Here is a 19,383-nt window from a genome sequence, read left to right as displayed (position 1 = left end):
TATATACCTTTTGCTATTTTGGTTTTCGTCTTTGGAGGATGAGTCACAAGTACTTTTTCTTCTGTGGTGGATTCTTCAGACACTTCATAAACTTTGAAGATATTAGTATTTATACAATTAAGGGCATTTCAAGGCAATGACAAATACTATTAAGAAAACGTGATACATAGTACACACTCATCACCCAAATTACCAGTAGCACATAGACACAAACTAGCGACAAGAACACATCTGCTAAGAGAAAGCCTCATTCCCAGTTGTATCATATAGAACTCTCATTTATGATGACAATAAAATTGAGGAATTCACTGGCCAGGGACTATATAATTCTTGTATTTTGTCTGCAGAAAGTTACTGGCAAAATTTTCCTTTGCTCTTAGTTTTGTCCATAAAGAACAAGGTTGATTCTCCTACATTTGACCTACTGGAAATTTGAATAAGTTCTTCCCTTTTCTGGGAATCTAGGTGGCTATAATTTTATACCATATCAGGTTTATGGTTGCGTAGTTTAATAACCATTTAGGGATTTGAAGCAGGAAAGAAAAAAAAAATTAAATCTTTGAAAATAAGGCAACTGAAGAAAATAAAGATTTCTCTTGCTTTTAGAAAGGAAGACAGGCTGGTGACAATAACCTGACTTTAGCATAGAAAGGGTATTCAAAGGAGGGAGTCATCATATATATGTATCCCAACCAGTATTATAGACCCCCCCCCAAAAGAGTTTAAACAGGGAATTTTTTAGATTAAAATAAATGAAAGAAAATCAGAACTACTGGTATTTTTAGATTAAAATAAGTGGAAAGAGATCTTGAGTACTGACATTTTTACTATTCAGATTACTGAATAATATTCTATTCAAGATATTTTATTATTCAGATTATTTTACTCCTCAAATTATTTAATCATAATTTTATGTAAAATCAAACAAAAAATGGTTTGAGAATTCTTTTGCTGTTGTAATGGCTTTATAAATATATGGTCATTAAAGCAACATTGTCAAAATGTTTCCAATGATGGCTGTAAAAAAGTAAAAAAATAATAAAGGGGCATTTTGATTCTATGAAATCCAATTAAAATATTATTATGAAGTTGAAGTAAAGTTACTTCATGGCCTGAGAAAATAAATTGCTTCAAAGCAGAAGATATTTGTACAAAGAACAGTTTAACAAGACAAGACAATGACAAATTCAAAAAGGTAAGAGACCTTTATAAAATTGGACAATGTTATAAGTACAGGACTATTTTTTTTTTAATTGGTGAGGAGATATACCTTGTCTGAGACAAATAGCCATTTAAATTATTTAATTTTAGCCAAATATTTTTGGCACATTAGGCTTTGATAAGATATTAGTATACTTATTTTTAAAAGCTATGGAGACAAACACAAATGAAACCAAAGAGAACCACCAATTTTTCTGCACTCACTGTATATCGTTGTGTCTTCAGAAAGAGATTTTTCTTCTTGAATACTTTTCTTAGGCACCTCAGGAACTTTAAAGATATTAGTATATTAACTGTTATAAATAACAAGTATACTAAGAATATAAAGAAGCAAAATACAAGGATTTAACATCACACACATTTACTTTAAACCATGAATAACTAAACAAAGAGTCATTTCATGTCATGATTAGTTTCAGTGTATACCTTTAGTTGGTGGAACTTCAGGCTTTTTAGGAACAGCTTCATGAACCCTTTCTTCTGGAACAATTTTCTTAGGTACTTCAGGTGCTTTAAAGATATTTATTTTTTTTTAAAAAATATCATAATTGGATATAAAATATCAAGACAAAAAGGGGATCTAACAAGAAGAATGGCAAGAATTCCAAAATCATAAGCCAGCTAAACACACAGTCAACGCATCTCTCTAGATTGCCTTGTTGATGAGTTCTTGATTTGTCTTATTAAAAATACTTTGTCCTTGGGGTATAGCATCATTTTCTATTGTTATCTGGAATGTTTGTTTCCAAAGCTCCTTGACAATAGCTTCCGAAATAAATTATTTTTGAAAAGAAGTTGAGGGGGTCAATATCAAGAAGATCAACAAAAACAGTAACAACTTTTAGGTTGATGCCTTTGTTTCCAGAGGATCGTCAAAAAGGAAGGACTATGTTATAGAACATAAATTGAAGTTTGCATAATTAAGCTCTATTGTGGCATTGAAGGGAGAAGGATCTCCCCCTCTCTCTGTTCCATTGTAAGTGAATAAGAGGGGATTTTTATATTAGTGGTGATTCAGCAAAGACAGGTACCTTTAGCTGGTGGAAATTTGGGCTCTTCAGGAACACGTACTTTTTCTTCTACCACAATTTTCTTGGTCACTTCAGGTACTTTAAAGATAATAGTAATAATTTCTTTTACTTTTAAACATTCATAAAGATTTGAAACAAGCATAATGTAATAAAAATGTAAACACAAAACATGACATGGTCATAAGAGGAAACAGAACGATCACTTTATCAAATATATTACAGTACTAAAATGAGTTGAGTATTGATAACAAATATGACAACAGAAATTCAGAAGAATTTCCCATGTTAGAATTGTAAGAACTTGATAAGAAAAATTAATAAGACACCTTCTGCTGGGGCTACTTCCGCTTGTTTTGGTGAATAGTTGGTGCTTTCTCTTCAGTGATAATGTTCTTAAATAATTCAAGAACTTTAAAGATATAAGTATATATTATTTATCAGATGTTTTTCTTATTTCTATTGTAAAATTCAAGAGGTTCCCCAAAATGAACATAGCGGGGACATTAAACACATAGTCACTATGTATTTATTATTATTAGGTGATTAAAATTAAGAATTAATAGGAAAACATGGATTTATCAATAAGCATGTTAGTGAATATACAATAAAAAAGTACCAAAGAAGGAAACCTAGGTGCACTATTTGATTAATCAGGATATTTGCTTTGGGTATGACCATATTGACTTTCTCTTTTGGTAGAACTTCCTTTGGCCCCTCAACGCTTTTAAAGATATTAGTTTGTTTTAGAAATTCCAAAAACACAAAACACAGAAGAAAAACATCAAGAACAGAAACATTTAATGCAATCAAGGTGCTGCTGCACATATAATAAGGTAAGTAGTTTTTCACTAATGAAATACCTTTAGCTGGTGGCTCTTTTCGAGGAACAACTTTAGTGGGTGGTTTTTTTGGAGGGATGATTTTCTCAGATATTTCAGGCCCTTCAAAGATATTGGTGTTTTGATTTAGAATAAGTTCTTGAAGTATTAGGGAGTACTTCCAATAAAGTTAGTCCAGTGTGGGCTCATAAATGCTTTCTCTACTTATATTTTTTGAATTTATATCACACTTCCAAGAGAGACACAATTTTGCTAAATTTCATCTATATGGTAGATTTACTATGAATAGTAAGCACACATGCACACATACATATTCCTTCATATCACACACATATTAATTTGTGCAAGATCTGGAATGGTACCAAAGAGAATTTTATGTATCATACTTTATCCTAAAAAAAAACCCCACAAAACAAAACTAGAAAGCAGGTAGTGTTACCAATGTTTCATTTGCTTCCTTAATGTTATTTCTCTAATGAAAATATCATAAAATGCAGAAGCTTTCAATAAGCAATGATCAGTTTGTGAACAGCTGACTCATGTTAACAAAGCAATGGTTGTTTTGCCTGAACATGTAAATTTCTCAGTGAACTGAGTAGCTTCTATTTCACTCAACTGATGACACTGGTCAGATATTTTGGCACCTGTAACAATCATGTAACAATCATTCTTAGCTGGGTTCAAGAAAGAATCTATAAATTCATACAAGTGAGCCCATTAGATAAGTAGGTGTCAAATACCATTATCTTGTCTGCTAAAATTATACACTGTAAGGTTAATCTCTACTCCATATTAATCTTCGTATTAAATAGCTGAAGCTCATGCTTAAAGCATTCCATGAGTTTAACTTGGAAAGTCAGTGGGTTTCTAGTTTTCCAAACTGGGCATGAAATGCACTTAAAAAAAAAAAAGTGAGTTAGAGCAAGGTATATCAATTTGTTATAGCAACAGAATTCACCTATACCTTTAGGTGGAGCTTTGGGTTTTTCGTATACTTCCACTTCTTCTGTCTCTAAAACTTCTATTACCCTATGGACCTCTTCAGCCCTGTGTACTTCTTCAATTCTAGGTTGTTCTACTTTGATGAATTCTTCTACTTCATGGAACTCTTCTTCTTCAAAATATTCTTGAACTTCATGGAACTCTTCTTCCTCAAGCACTTCCACTGGTGTTTCTACTACTTCTAATTCCGTTCTCTCTCTTACTACCTCCTCTTTGTGGAAGGCAACTGATATTTTTTCTTCAACGACGGTCCTCCCTGAAAGAGCATCTACTTTAAGAAATTTGTTTTTTCAAACACAGAGGAAATGAAGATGGAAAAAAAAAAAAAAGGCTCTCATCATGCAATAATATGTGAAGACACAGAAAAGATCTTTCCAAAAATACCTTTAGCTGGGGGAGCAGCTTCTTTTTTAGGCACAGGGACTTTCTTTTCTGCGATTTTCCTTTCTGGGACTTTCTTTTCAGGCACTTTAAAGATAAAGTTTTAGTATTTAGGACTATCAAGAGCAAGTTTTCATAGACCAAAGACATCTAAACAGTCAAGACACAGAGACATTAAACATAAAAACCTTTTTTTCTTTAAGTTTTAAATTTAAAAATTTTTAAATTTAAAAATTTTTATTTTTTAAGTAGACTCCACACCCATTGTGGGGTTTGAACTCATGACCCTGAGATCAATAATCACATGCTCTACTGAGCAAGCCAGCCAGGTACCCCAAACATAAAAATCTTAATGAAAAACTATTAACAGGAAATTCAGGTTTAAAACAGAATAGGTACCTTTGGCTGGAGGTGGCTCTTTTTTCTGAACAGGAACAGGTATTTTTTCCTCAGGAACCTTCTTTGGCACTTTAAAGATATTAGGCATTTCAGTTAGCTAATAATACTAAATAATGAAAATAAAACAACATCTTTATAATAATTAAAGTGTAAGAAGTCATTCTACTACTGGACACCACTTTACAGACAATAAAGATATTTTCCCAATTCACTTACTTGTGCTAACTAGATAAGATGAAGGCATGTGCTGTTCTATTCTTTTTAAATAGCAAGGATTACCAATATTGGGCCTACTTCTAGTATTTTTAATTTGATGAAGATTGTTTTGAAGTGATTACCATAACAGAGTACTTAAGCCTTAACAGAGGTGTCCTCTTCCCTGAGTACTATTTTATATGGGGGGTGGGGGAGGCCAGCTGTGATAGGGAGAGCATAGCTTATCTGTTAAGAGCACTCCTGAAGTAGTAACCTAACTAGGAAGCAAAGGCATTTTGTAATAACCTTAAATGCTTAGGCCAAATATTAGAAAGGACATGAGGTTCTTTAAAATAGTTGACATCCCAAGCATTAGAACAGATTTTTCCCCCTATAATATAGTATACATAATTATAATAACATGGGAAAACTCTATATAATGTAATAAAATTCATGAATGGAATGCGGGGAAGAAGGGTCTATTGTTACGTATATAAGCGTAGAGAGATGTACTCATTAACATTAGAAGTCTCAGCTGTTTAGAATGAGAAGCATCCAGAATAATTCATATACACACAGCCATCCAGTAACATAATCATCACTTAAGATTCCAAAACAGGTTAAAGATATGAAAGTTTGCTACGTAAATGATTCTAAGAAAGCAATCAAAGAAGAAGTTTCTGATTTTTTTTTTTTAAAGAATGTTAACTGGAATTTAAAGACATTATTAGGGATGCCTGGGTGGCTCAGTAGGTTAAGCCTCTGCCTTCAGCTCAAGTCTTGATCTTGGGGTCCTGGGATCGAGCCCCACATCAGGCTCTCTGCTCAGCGGGGAGCCTGCTTCCCCCACCCCCTCTCTCTGCCTGCCTCTCTGCCTATTTGTGATCTCTCTCTCTCTGTCAAATAAAAATAAAAGAAATATTTTTTTAAAAAAAGACATTATTAACTGAGATTTGCTATACCTTTAGCTGGTGGTGCCTCCGCTTTTTTAGGAACAGGAGTAGGAGCTTCAGGTACTGCTTTCTTAACCACTTCAGGCACTTCAAAGATAGTATATGGATATTTTGAAAAAGGACATGCAATGAACATAACAGCACCCATAGATGCAAAAAATAACACAAAACATTGACTTATTTTTAAAAGATATTAGCAACCTAAATGATAATAATACATTTGCAGCAGTGACTCTAAAAGTGGAAGGCTATTACTTCTTAATCCTATTAGCAAATGTAGTATCAGTTATACAAAACTTGTCACAGTCTTCAGGAATGATAGGCTAAGAATTATTCTAAAAAGTAAACAACACAGAAATAGATTTTCACCCACTTTAATACTGAATAGAAATTAAAAATTAGAAACTAGGAGAAAGTGTTACAATAGGGTCTAGCTAGGAAAATTTCTAGTGCCAATAATACAAGAATTATATTAGAGATGCAGTAGAAAAGCTGGGTGGGGTCCTTCAGGTACCATTACTTACTGATCATTAATTTGTCATTAGTAAGATGTAAGAAAAGTATATTGAGAAATATCAGACTTTGACTTATTTTGAGAAAGATTTGGACCACGATAGATTTTAAATGTCTAACTCCTAAAAGCAGCTGTACCTCTGGGTGGCGCCTCTTCCTCAACTTCTTCTATGCTAGGTGGTTCTTCAGTGATCTCTTCTTCTGGAATAGGCTCTTCTGGCTCCTCATACACTTTAAAAAGATTATTATTTTGTAAATTATAATTCTTTTAAATATTAGACTAGGAGGGTATATCTGAAAATGGAGGTTGTCTTAAATATAGGTAATTCATAGCTCAGCCTTTCTGATGCATGTACAAACTCACTAGTTCTTGAAAACAATCTACTGAGTCCTCAAAATATCTTAGGACCTTCTCAGAATTTCAGAATTAGAAAAGATGTCAGAGAATTTAGTTGAAATTATTATTATTACTATTTTTAATGGAGGTGGACTTGTTGGAAGGCAAATATTCAGTTAGGGGTAAACATTAGATTTTCTGTGTCAACTACTAAGACTTAACTGGAATTTCTTGGGCAGGTTTATCCCACTATTACCAACCAAGTCATCTGATGAAAAATTCCCCATAGCAAATGGAGTTTCCTTTCAAAGACTGCCATTAAAATGAAACAAACAAACACAGACAAATTGGCTAAATATGTAAGAAAGTCAGTTGATTTTAATTTGCCTGCCCAGTTTCTATTAGGTAAATGATGATTTCTTTTAGAGTCTGAATATCTTTATTTTCTGAAGCGAAATGTGCATTTGCCTTCTTCTAGTACTAGACAATGATAAGACAATGATGATCTGGAAAATCTATTTTCTTAGAAAGTCATCTACCTTCAACTGGTAGAACTTCCTCTTCTTCAGGGAGAATGATTCGTCTTTCTTCCACTTTTTTAGGTACCTCAGGAACTTAAAAGATATTGATTGTTTTAGGCACTTAAAATGCAAGAACCAATGAAGAGTGCATAAAGACCAAGTTTCCCCTTTTTTCAACACAAGGGAGTAACTATCAAGACACACATGCACAAGATGAAACATGGAGATTTCACAGAATCAATTAATGAAACAAAAATAAAGAGGTTTGTGATTTAAGACTAAGAGCCCCTTAAAGAGATATTCTGCCTTTTACTGCTGGAGCCTCTAGTTTTGTGGGAAGAGCAAAGCATACTTCAGGGCCTGGCTTCTTAGTTACTTTGAGCTCTTTAAAGATGTATTAGTTGAGTGTTTTTATTTTTTAGACATAACATACATAGGGAATCAACATAAAACACATAAAGCGGAAAAACTGACATAGCACAAACACGGGCGCTTCAGAGTCACAAATGATGAATGGCAATGACAGACCATACAAGGCAGACAGACGTTTATGTTGATCATCTGTGTGGACAGCATCACAGTTCAACATTGGTACAACAAACACATCCTTTTTTGGGTGATATACCTTTGGCAGGAGGAGCCACTGCTTTCTTAAGACCAGGAGGAGGCACTTTCTTTTCTGGTTCAGGTTTCTTAAGCACCACAGGCACTTTAAAGATATTATTTTATTTTTTATAGTTTAAGTTGCACAAACATGGAGACATAGACATAGCAATAATACAAGTTACACTAACAAATACTGAAAGAGGACACTTTGACTCTCACAGGTGAGAGAAAGAAATGGCGGTGTCTAATTGGCTTGGGAATGGTAGTACCTTTGGCAGGAGGAGCCTCCTCTTTCTTAGGAATGACCACTTTCTTCTCTGGTACTTTCTTCTTAGCCTCAGGCACTTTAAAGACATCATTTCATGATAAGAATTTATTGTGAGGAATAAAAAAGAGAGAGCACAAGCAGTTTACACACAGAAAGACCACATGCCCAAGATAGAGACATAGGGCATGTCGGGAGCCCAGTGTTATGACAGAAATAGGTTTTATAGAGTGAGGGATCAGCAACCTACTTGAATATCAGAGGACAGATGCTGTCATTTCATCCATTTCAATGTCACCAGTAATTTATTAAATCATTATCTATAAAGTATTTCTGAATCCTTGTAGTCTAATAAAGGACTGATTGATTATATTACCATATTGATTATATGACTATTTAACCTGGTAGAGGCACTATGCTTATTATGACATGACCTTTGGCAGAAAATACAGTTACAGATATGTAGACTTCATCCTATACTATGAACTGATCTGCATAATTCATTCAGTGATAGAGCACTTCCACATACCTTACTTTATTTTATCCTCACAATAATATCTGAGCCCACAAGAACTGCTATTAGTCTCCCCATTTTATAGGAGAAAAACCTGAGGCTCAGATTGGTTAAAAGACTTGCTCAGAATGATACATCAAAGAATAAAGCTAAGGCTAAAATCAAAACATGCTGGGCTTCCATTTATATGTAAGTATCAGAAGGCATAAGCTATTACTCAGTGTTTTGATAAACACTCCCATCATTTTTCCTTTTTCATCTTGGTATTATAAAAGCACTTCATATAAATAGTTGAAGGATGAAATTTAGGAAAATTTATTCATTATATTTTTCAGGTATCTTTTTGTGGAGATAATTTAGCTCTGCAGAATAGCTATATGAAAATTATGAAGTTTACTAAAATGACAGGTCACTAGGTAGAATTCTGTGGCAATTTGGGGGACAATACTTCCTTTTATCTTTGTTCTTGAATATTGCTTTGCATCCAATGAAAAGTGGATATCAGTGTTCCTGAACATTTTAAGAAAAATGTGACTGTTTTATAAATTTAACTTCTCCTAAACCCCAGTTCCACCATAATTTTTCTGATGAAGCTATGGATGAAGAATGCATATTCACTTTGGGGAGGTATACCTTTGGGTGGTGGAGGTTCCACTTTTTTAGGAGCAGGAACAGGGACTTTCTTCTGAGGTACAGGTTTCTTTGGCACTTCAGGCACTTAAAAACATTCATTTTAAGACATTAAAAATCACATGCACAGTACTATATATATAACAAAAAGACAAGTGAAGATAAGACCACAAACAAATAAATAACAGTTCATATTATGAAATTTGAAGACACCCAAATCATTTTCAAGAGACAGACACATGTGACAGACACAATAATAAAGGTATACATGTCTGGAATGTTTTCTCAGATTTAGTAGACAGACAACATAAAGAGTGAAGTATTACACAGATAAAACTGCAGATGAATAAAAAAAAATGGAAAGGCAGAATTCAACACAAAAGAGACCTTGATGACTCCAAGAAGAGTTGCTATACCTCGTGCAGGTACTGGCACCTTAGGTTTAATTTCTGGAAGAATTTCCTCTTCTTCGGGTTCGACTTCTTCCTCAGGTATAAATTCTTCCTCCTCAGGAGGAACTTCTTCCTCCTCAGGAGGAACTTCTTCTTCCTCAGGAGGAACTTCTTCTTCCTCCGGAGCAACTTCTTCTTCCTCAGGAGGAACTTCTTCTTCCTCAGGGTAAACTTCCTCTTCAGGGAAAACTTCCTCTTCAAATGGAACTTCTTCTTCCCGAAGTAGAGCTACAGGAACTGGAACTGGCTCTTGTTTCTTTGGCACTTTAAAGATATTTATTCAATCGTACAAGTGTCACTTTTATGTACACTATTCATGACAATGGGAAAACATGAAAAGCAAGCATTCTGTGATCATAGAGGCATCAACTGTCATCAGATTCAAGGTCATGAAGCATTAATTGTAATTAGCAAGGCTGAATAAGACCAGTTAGTTTCCCTTTCTGCCTTGGTTCTGTTAGAGATTAATATACCTTTGGGTGGTGGAGCTTTTTTCGAAATAGGTATTGGCTTTTCTTCTGGGATGATCTTCTTGGGTACCTCTGGCACTTTGAAAATATTATTGATCTTTAAATATGTGTTCTTTTATATGTCTTAGAGCAATATATATGAAAATAATTACTAAATATTTACCAAATCACTAAATATTTATATAATAAGGCCAACTTTTAAACTTGTAATGTTATGGGGGGATTTGCATGTGAATATATAAAAATGAAAGCCCCCCCCCATGTACATGAATGATGAAATGATGTACCTTTTACAGGTGGAGCCTCTACCTTCTTAGGAACAGGAACTGGCACCTTCTTCTCAGGCACAGGCTTCTTGGGCACTTCTGGCACTTTAAAGAAATTTTTTAGAAAAAAATGTTATACAATGTAAAGTTTTGAGGTTAAGCATAGTCTCAAAAAGATGAAGATATAGTAATAAAAGTATGACAAAGATATTTCAAGGAGGTTTTTATCTTTAAAATCTTTCTTTTTTTCCATAAAGCGCTATTAAAGAGCATCCCCAAAGAGCACGGAATTGAACCAGTTAATTTTTACTTGTATGCAAATGTGAATTAAAAAAGTGTTGGCGAGTTCATGTACCTTTGGCAGGTGGAGCTTCCAGCTTTTTAGGAACTGGTACTGGTACTTTCTCCTCTGGTACTGGCTTCTTGGGCACTTCAGGAACTTTAAAGATATCAAGTAGGATTAGTGTCAAATTTTCCACCCATTGATAAGAATCCAGCAATTTTAGGACTTTACTGAAGCATCATACAATTTTACCCTTTAAGAGTGATAAGAATAATAGCCACAAAACAAAGGCCAGGAGATGCACACAAATTTAAATAGAGAACACTGAGAAAACATACACTGGTGATAGAGACAAGACACAATGCCTGTCAAATGGTGATTTTGCCCATTTTGGTATTATAATAAGAATTTTAAGAACGTTCTACTAAAGAGTAAAAGCCAAGCACTAAGCGTCAGCATGCTTTGATGGTAAAAATCCGAGATGAATACATGGTAAACTCTTCCTAGAACCAGTTGGGTGGTCCTTGTTTTGTTAATATTGGCATGGGGAAAGAATAGATAGGGGTCGTCAAGTTCTACTATATGAGTAAATTATCACATTATCCCACTGATGGATTATAAAGAGATGTACCTTTAGCTGGTGGAGGCTTCTCTTTTTTAGGAATGGGTACAGGAACTTTCTCCTCTGGCTTCTTAGGAATCTCAGGCACTTTAAAGATATTGTTTATTGGTAAGTTCTAACTACTGGTAACAACACATTTGTATAAAGCACAATTAACACCTCTAACAATAGAGAGCAACACACAAGGTTGTGAACTCAGAAGATAGTGAATGATTTATATGCAGACTAAGGCCTACATTATGAATGGCGATTATACCTTTTGCTGGTGGGGCTTCCTTCTTTTTGGGAACAGGAACAGGTTTCTTCTCTTCTGGTACAGGTTTCTTGGGTATTTCGGGCACTTTAAAGATATTATTAAGAATTTTGGAAATGTTGCATACAAGATAGAAATTATGAAAGGCAATAGCAGAAATCATATTTCAGCATCAAAAGTGTGTGTTTCTAAAATAAGCAGAATTGGCCATTGGTACTAATAAAACCCAGAATCTGACTAAATTAGATACCCAGATTCTAAAGATGCCGCTATGTATCTCTTTGTAGGAGATTTAATCTACCTTTGACTGGTATCACTGGTATGACTTCTTCTTCAGTTATGAGTTCCTCTTCTTCATGAAAGTACTCTTCTTCTTCTTCAAAATACTCCTCTACTTGAGTTACAACTTCCTCTTCGAAGACAATCTCTTCTTGCTCTCGTCTTTTTGGTACTGGCACTTTAAAGAGATTATCTTTAGGTTTGACATTTACCGATGACTCAATGAAATTAAGACACAGTAGGAACACAGCCATTTGTAACAGAAGAAAGAATAGGGTTTATCTTTCTCAGAGAAGAACTTCACGCATAGAGCTACACATGAATTTTACAGCAAAGTCGACAAACAACACATTAAAAAGAGTGGTATTAGGTACCTCTAACAGGTGCTGTTACTTCTTTTTTAGGAACAAGTACTTTTTCTTCTGTGACAACTCTCTTGGGCTTCACAGGCACTTGAAATTTAAGTATAAGAATATTTTATTGTCAGAAACAGGCCGCCCAGGCAATGGTTGCTTTGTCAAAGTTTGAGCAGACAGAATAATTTTGCAAGTGCCTCTCATATGATAGATACACAACTGCTCATTAATAAAAAATTTTAATATTTTCCCTGAAAATGATTCTTAATCTCACCGGGATAAATATATGCAGATATATACAAATAAGTTTGAAGTAACAGAACCCAAACGTGAAATGATGTTTATGTATCTCTACTTGTAGGAAATATCCTTTACTGAAAGCTAAATTTCCTTCTGAATAAGTATACTTTCTGAAAGGGCAGAGAAGTTACTTCATAGTTAGAAAAAAAATGACAAGGGCTTTTTTTTTTTTTTTTTTTGTAACCTTCAAAATAACTTCAGAATGCATAAACAGTTGTTGAACTGGGGTCAACATTGTTATATCATTACATGAATTTAGATAAGTCAGGAATGTACCAAATGGTCACCAGTTTTAAATCCAAGCATTCTATTTTATCTATATTGTAGCCACAGCTGTTGTGTAATAGGCTCTGGATATATTTCAAAAATAACTTTTTCTTTTGAAGGTAGCATTACCTTCTTATCCTATGTTGACAGATTTTTATGCCCAACAAATCCTAATGACTAACTTCAAAGACATATGTAACAACGAAACAAAGCAAACATAGCTACATTAATTTTAAAAGAGGTATTGTAAAAGACCACGATTTTGGAAGGAAATGATTATACCTTTAGCAACTGGCTCAGCCACCTGCTCTTTTTCACGTTTGGTAATTGAAATGTGTATTTTTTCCTCAACAAGTTTCTTTGCTTCTTCAGGCACTTTAAAGATATTAATTATTGAAGAGCATTAAAACCAATCACACAAATACCATACACATAAAAATACACACAGAAAAAAACTCCCCATGAAATATAAGAATCAGGACCACAATACATTCAGGAAAAACAAAAAACAGCAGACAAGATAGAAAGACATGTTATAGAACATGAGTAATAAAGATGTTTCTCTTTTTAGTTATCACTTTGCAATGTACCTTTGGGTGGTGGAGGTTTGAGTTTCTTGGTAATGGGCACTGGGACTTTTTCTTCAGGGACTACTTTCTTCAGCACTTTAAAATATCAAGATTAACAGATTTTAAAAACCTGAGCCAGATGTCTCAAGAGTAATAAGAACAAAAAGTTAAGAAATACGATGTACAACACAACATCCCAAACACACAATTTGTGCGCTGCCACTTCAACATGTGTTTATAGTATGACAGACATGTAGGGACACGGGTCTCTCAGACTCATAATGTCTTGCTCACTCTACCTTTAGTTGGTGGGGCCTTTGGCTTTGTGGGAACTGGTTCTTCTTGGACAGGCTTTACTGGGAGAGGCTTCTTGGGTTCTTTAAAAAGAGGTATATAATGTCAGACTTTAGAACATAATAACAAATTCTATTTCTTTATCTTTTATTTACAGTGTAGCCATAGCCTCTAGAGATGAGTGAGAATCACAGGTCCAAGTAGAATAAGGTCTAAAAGCCCTAAACAAGCTGACAGTACCCTTTCCTGCTGCCTTTTTGCTTCAGTTAGGTCATTGCAATTCTCTCCTCCATATTAACAATCTCATTTCACTTTGGGTAGAAAAAATCATGGTTAAAACTTCTTTCTATATAATATTGAGTTTTATTTATATATTTATTATGTTCAATTACCCAACCTATAGTATATCATTAGGGTTTTTTTGGCGGGGGGATGTCTTCCTTTCTTTATATGTTGTATTTATTTTTTTTAAGATTTTTATTTATTTATTTGACAGAGAGATAGAGAGCAAGCACAAGTAGGCAGAGCAGCAGGCAGAGGGAGAGGGAGAGCAGGCTCTCCACTGAGTAGAAAGCCCGACACAGGGCTCAATCCCAGGACCCTGGGATCATGACATGAGCCAAAGGCAGATGCTTAACTGACTGAGCCACCCAGGCACCCCATTTTATTTATTTTTTTATTACTGTGTTCAATTGGCCAGTATATTTAGTTTCTGATGTGCTTTCAATGATTCATTATTGTGTATAACACCCAGTGCTCCATGCAATACATGCCCTCCTTAATACCCATCGCCTGGTTATCTCATCCCCCAACCCCCTTCCCTCTGAAACCCTCAGTTTGTTTCCTGGAGTCCAGAGTCTCTCATGATTTGTCTCCCTCTCTGATTTCTTCCCATTTAGTTTTCCCTCCCTTACCCTATGGCCCTCTGTGTTATTCCTTGTATGTAATATTGGTTTTTAATGCTACCTATAAAATCACATAGAATGTCCTCAAAGTGAAGCTATGAAATGTCAGAAACTGGCTAAGTGAAATAACATTGCTTAATTTCAAAATTCCAGTAGGAACTTATTGACTAAATAAAGGAATCATGTGGAGCCAAATTGTACACCTACAAATTTGATTATCATTAGACAGAACACAACTGCTCAGGTTAGCCTTCATGTTTGTCTTTACTTTGGAAGCAGTCTTTGTCAGGTTTTCAAGATGGGAACCCAGAGAGAGTGTATTTTTCTATCATGCTTGATAATAACAAACTTTAGAATAAGAGACATTCAGACATTCCATGTATTGGAATGATCACAGGCACTTGCAGAGAAACTTGTCACCCTTTTGAGAAAGAAGAGCAAACTCTGGGAAGTTTGCTATTTTGTGTCTGAGCAAAAATGAGGGAGGAAATAGATAATTCCCAAAGTCTAACAGTAAGTCTAATGATAACCTGAAGATTTTTAGAGGGTTGTTTTTTTTTCTAGAAGTTATATAAGAAAAAAAATTCTGAATTTGTCAAATGAAATAAAGCTCTTTGCAAATTTCTTTGGGCACCCAAATGTTTGTCCTGCTCTAATGGAATCTGCGTGTATTTAAGGTGATGTCCGGTTTGCAGTCTTGCCCATACCTGTGACATACTCCTCATGCTCTTTATACTCTTCATAATGCTCAAACTCGCGTTCCTCATATTCTTCATATTGGTCATACTCTTCTGTTGGTTCATACTCCTCAAATTCTTTATAATCATACTCCTCATACTCGTCATACTCCTCTTCCCGTTCTACTGAAACGATTTCTTCTTCCCGGGTATAAGACCATTCCTTCTCTTCAGTTACGGTTACTTCTAGAATGATATTGAAAACAGGCAGCTTTTTACTTGAAGCTCATTTAGGGGGTGATGGTGACCATGAATGTTGATTTCATTCTTATGTGATGGATTCATGCACTGGTTATGGGAGAACCTGAATGTCTTTTCCCAGTCAAGGTAGGACAGAGTGTACATTTGCTATTTATGATTTCAAATGTTATATTTCCTGCCTTTAGTCAAAAATAAGCCAATAAATGGTGGGAAGTAGCAGGCAAAGGGCTCTGCAGTTTCATGCTTCAGTGTAATACTTGGTGAAAGCAGAACATACCTTTCACGGGAGGAGCTTCTCTTTTTGGAACTTCAATGGATACCTTTTCTTCTTTAACAGCTCTTTTTCTGAATTCAGTGACTTTAAAAAGAGTAATTATTAAAAGTGAATTATGAGATCTTGAATATATACATGTTAAGAGATACTGTGTACGAACAATCCACAGACAAAGACAACCATCACCATGCTCATCATTCACACTTCTCATTTACATGGCAAGAAAAAGCAACAGACTTGGAAATAAACACTGTCTAACATACAGAAGAATACTTTTTTCTAACCTGTTTAAGGCTTCAAAGATATTGAATAAGTTTTTAGGAAGATCAAGTAGTATTTATAAGAGAGTTCAAAAAGACAATGAGACAGTAGCAACAGAGACTATGAAACAAGCCTTGGACAGAAACTTTAGTCCCATAAACAGTGTCTTCATCTGAATTCTCAAGTAGTTTCAAGAAACTCCACTGGCACAATGTAGAAAACTCAGAATTTAAAAAAAATTTAATTTTATCAAAGATTGCCACACAAAACAATCCTTTGGGCAGATGAGTTTAGTATACAGATAATAACATATTAGAAAACAAGTACATTTTAAGGGAAAGTACACATTTGGGGGAGCTTCACAATTTTGTGGAAAAGAAGAGAGAGTACTTTCTGGTATCTGAAATGTTGAGCTTTGGATTGATATGATATTGCACATGCATATGACTTATTTTAAGTCATTTAAATTTAAGTTATTTAAATTATTTTCTCCAAGGATTCCAATTCCACTAGACTAGTTTCAATACCTACATGCTCATTTTGATTTTTGAAAAAGTTAGTATACCTCTTGTTGGTGGTTCCTCCTCTCTCTTAGGTCTGAGTTTTGGAATTTTTTCTTCTGGAACAGCTCTCTTGGGTTCCTTGGGCACTTTAAAGATAGATTTCACTTTAAGGATTTACCCCTCACTCAGACCACAAAAGGCAGTTTTCTAATAGTAACCCAAACATAAAGGACTTGACATTTTCATTATTTAAAACATAAAAAAAAACAACCTATAACAACGACAACAACAACAAACACCCATAATGAGTGCATTTGGTAAAGAGAAGAGGGTAAGTACAATAGTCTGTGTATTGAAAGGTCACATGTACCTCTTGCTCTTGGAGGCTCCTCTTTTTTAGTTACAGCAACGTGTACTTTTTCTTCTTGGGTAATTTGCATGTGCCTCTCAGTCACTTGAAAGATAATTTTAGGATTAGGGAGTTAAGTTATTTTAAGTGTATTTGCGGGGGAGTGGTAATTGGCCAGAAAGGACTGTGATTTCAGACTACAGCAATTCACAAAATACACACAAATAAACTTCACAACAAGTAATACTCCACCCATAGATAAGGCAGTAATACAACAAAGGTGTGACCCAAGGATGGCAGTGAGAGGATGAAAGACAAGACCTGTTCCTGGTTTTTGTGAGGGAGGATTTCATTTACCTTTGGTGGGAGGAGGTTCTTCTTTCTTAGCCACTTTTAGAGCAACCCTTTTTTCTGGAACTGGCTTCTTTGGCTCTTCTGGCACTTAAAAGATATCAAGCAACACGGTCAAGCATACAAGATGAAAAGACATTAAACACAGAGACTATTTTATTGTTAAAGTTTTAAAAATTTGAAGAATGGACCACTTTAAGATGGAAAAAGACGGACATTGTTCAAGAATAAAGCAAAGCCCAGGATACCTGGTGGCACCTTTTCCTTTTTGGGAACTGCAGCAGGGACTTTCTTTTCTGGCACAGGTTTCTTAGGTGCTTCAGGAACTTTAGAAAGATTAAGTTGAAGAGTATTAGTTTGCATTACAGAAAAAGTGACATTTGGGGGCTTAGAATTCACCTTTTGAAAAGATCATACGTACCCACAAACATTAATGACTGTTCAGCAAAAATATCTATACATCAGGGCTAACAAAACTCAGGCAGCACGCAAATGGAATGCACTGATACAGCCACTGAGACAAAGGGTACTGTGTTTCTTTGAGGGAGGACTGTACCTTTAGCTGGTGGGGGTGCCTCTACTTTAGCAGGAATTTTCGGTTTCAGTACCATCTTCTTCTCATGCTTCTCAACCACTTGAAAAGAAGATAAAATACGCGTGTAGAAATGCCCAGATTTCTTTTCCATAAAAATATAAGCAGTCTGTTTATTTAGCCACGATAGTTATCAAGATAGGCAATACAAGTAATAGACTGACTGTAAGAGAAGATAAATAATGGGACGAGCCAAACACAAATAGGGCTAAAATTAATTCAAGGGTTGATATACCTTCTGCCGGTTCGGCTTCCACTCTCTTAGAGATAAAGTGCATCTTTTCTTCCACAACGTATTCTTCTGGTTCTTCCATCACTTTAAAGACATCAGTTTTAAAGAAAAGTTGTAGTGTTTTTCATGTTTAATTTCAAAGGTGATTTGTAACTTCAAAGAGTAATTACAATAATAAAAAGTTTAACACTTGCCAAATCCCCGACTGTTCCCATTTAAAACCTCCCAAAAGTGCATTTTAATTGAAGTGTATGCCTTAATAAAGAATTTGGGAAATAAGTTTCAGTAATTTAATTTTCAAGTGTATCATAAAGATAGTAATGCTTGTATTCACAGGAAGAAGAGGACAAGTACAAGACATAAAAACAGTCCTAGTGGCTCAATTAATAAGCATTTGAAGATAAGTTTCAAAAATAACAGAGCACTCTAGATTTGAAGGCTTCGGGGCAGGAACATACACTTGAGGAAAAATAATGGATGATAAAAAAGAAAAGACCTGTATTACATGTGAAAAACCTACTGAGGACTTGGAAATAAGCTTTTTTTTTTTCTCCCTAGTTTTGTGGGGGCAAGTACAGTAGAAAAGGCAGGTGTCTTCATATGGGATTTGAGCCTATATGTATAAAGTTAACTATAGAATAGGAAGATCTAGTTGTAGACATATCTTTATACTAGAAGTAAACTTAACAGGCTACCCACTTTTTCCCTAGATCAAGATTTAATGAAAACAAAGAATATTATAGAAGGTCTCTCTTTTCAGCTATAAGACTGAAAGAGATTTATAGTAGATACTGTTAAAAATTGAAATCAGATTTATGCAATGGGAACTTTCCCTGTGTATATGTTATGTTTGGTTTCCCAATCATATCTAGAAGGGATGGGGCCCTTTTAGATCTATCAGATTCCTGACTTATGCTCAACACCTTGGCCCTTCCCAGGAAGAACAACAGAACCAGTGGGCCTTCTCTTGGAGTCACGTCCCATCCTGCTCTGTTCCAAGCCATTTCATTAAGAGAGCACATCAGAATTTCACAAGGAATTTTCTTCTATGTGGAGAAGTGGGGCACCTTTTATTAGTCAGAAATGCACTCAAGGGCATCTCCATATAGAATTCTATTCTTTTTTTTTTTTTTTAAGGAAGAGAGTTAATTTGTTATAGA

The 19,383-nt window shown here is 34.9% G+C and overlaps 1 protein-coding gene across 1 annotated transcript in view; it reads right to left on the bottom strand.

Moving 5' to 3' along the window:
* LOC309843473 (titin-like) overlaps window positions 1-19,383 on the bottom strand; it is a 275,519-nt gene that overhangs the window by 135,310 nt on the left and 120,826 nt on the right. Inside the window, 28 exon segments of the mRNA XM_082688984.1 lie at window positions 2,253-2,330; window positions 3,113-3,193; window positions 4,056-4,349; window positions 4,478-4,561; window positions 4,874-4,942; window positions 6,031-6,108; window positions 6,673-6,765; window positions 7,411-7,485; window positions 8,268-8,342; window positions 9,824-10,123; window positions 10,333-10,407; window positions 10,617-10,700; window positions 10,951-11,034; window positions 11,510-11,587; window positions 11,757-11,840; window positions 12,055-12,210; window positions 12,407-12,484; window positions 13,238-13,330; window positions 13,546-13,620; window positions 13,824-13,901; window positions 15,431-15,646; window positions 15,939-16,019; window positions 16,762-16,845; window positions 17,070-17,153; window positions 17,406-17,489; window positions 17,648-17,725; window positions 17,956-18,033; window positions 18,227-18,307. Coding sequence (XP_082545110.1) covers window positions 2,253-2,330; window positions 3,113-3,193; window positions 4,056-4,349; window positions 4,478-4,561; window positions 4,874-4,942; window positions 6,031-6,108; window positions 6,673-6,765; window positions 7,411-7,485; window positions 8,268-8,342; window positions 9,824-10,123; window positions 10,333-10,407; window positions 10,617-10,700; window positions 10,951-11,034; window positions 11,510-11,587; window positions 11,757-11,840; window positions 12,055-12,210; window positions 12,407-12,484; window positions 13,238-13,330; window positions 13,546-13,620; window positions 13,824-13,901; window positions 15,431-15,646; window positions 15,939-16,019; window positions 16,762-16,845; window positions 17,070-17,153; window positions 17,406-17,489; window positions 17,648-17,725; window positions 17,956-18,033; window positions 18,227-18,307 — 2,898 coding nt within the window.

The sequence above is a fragment of the Mustela nivalis genome (assembly GCF_964662115.1).
Source record: "Mustela nivalis genome assembly, chromosome: 11".
Lineage (NCBI taxonomy): Eukaryota > Metazoa > Chordata > Mammalia > Carnivora > Mustelidae > Mustela > Mustela nivalis.
This window is presented reverse-complemented; position numbering and strand designations above follow the sequence as displayed.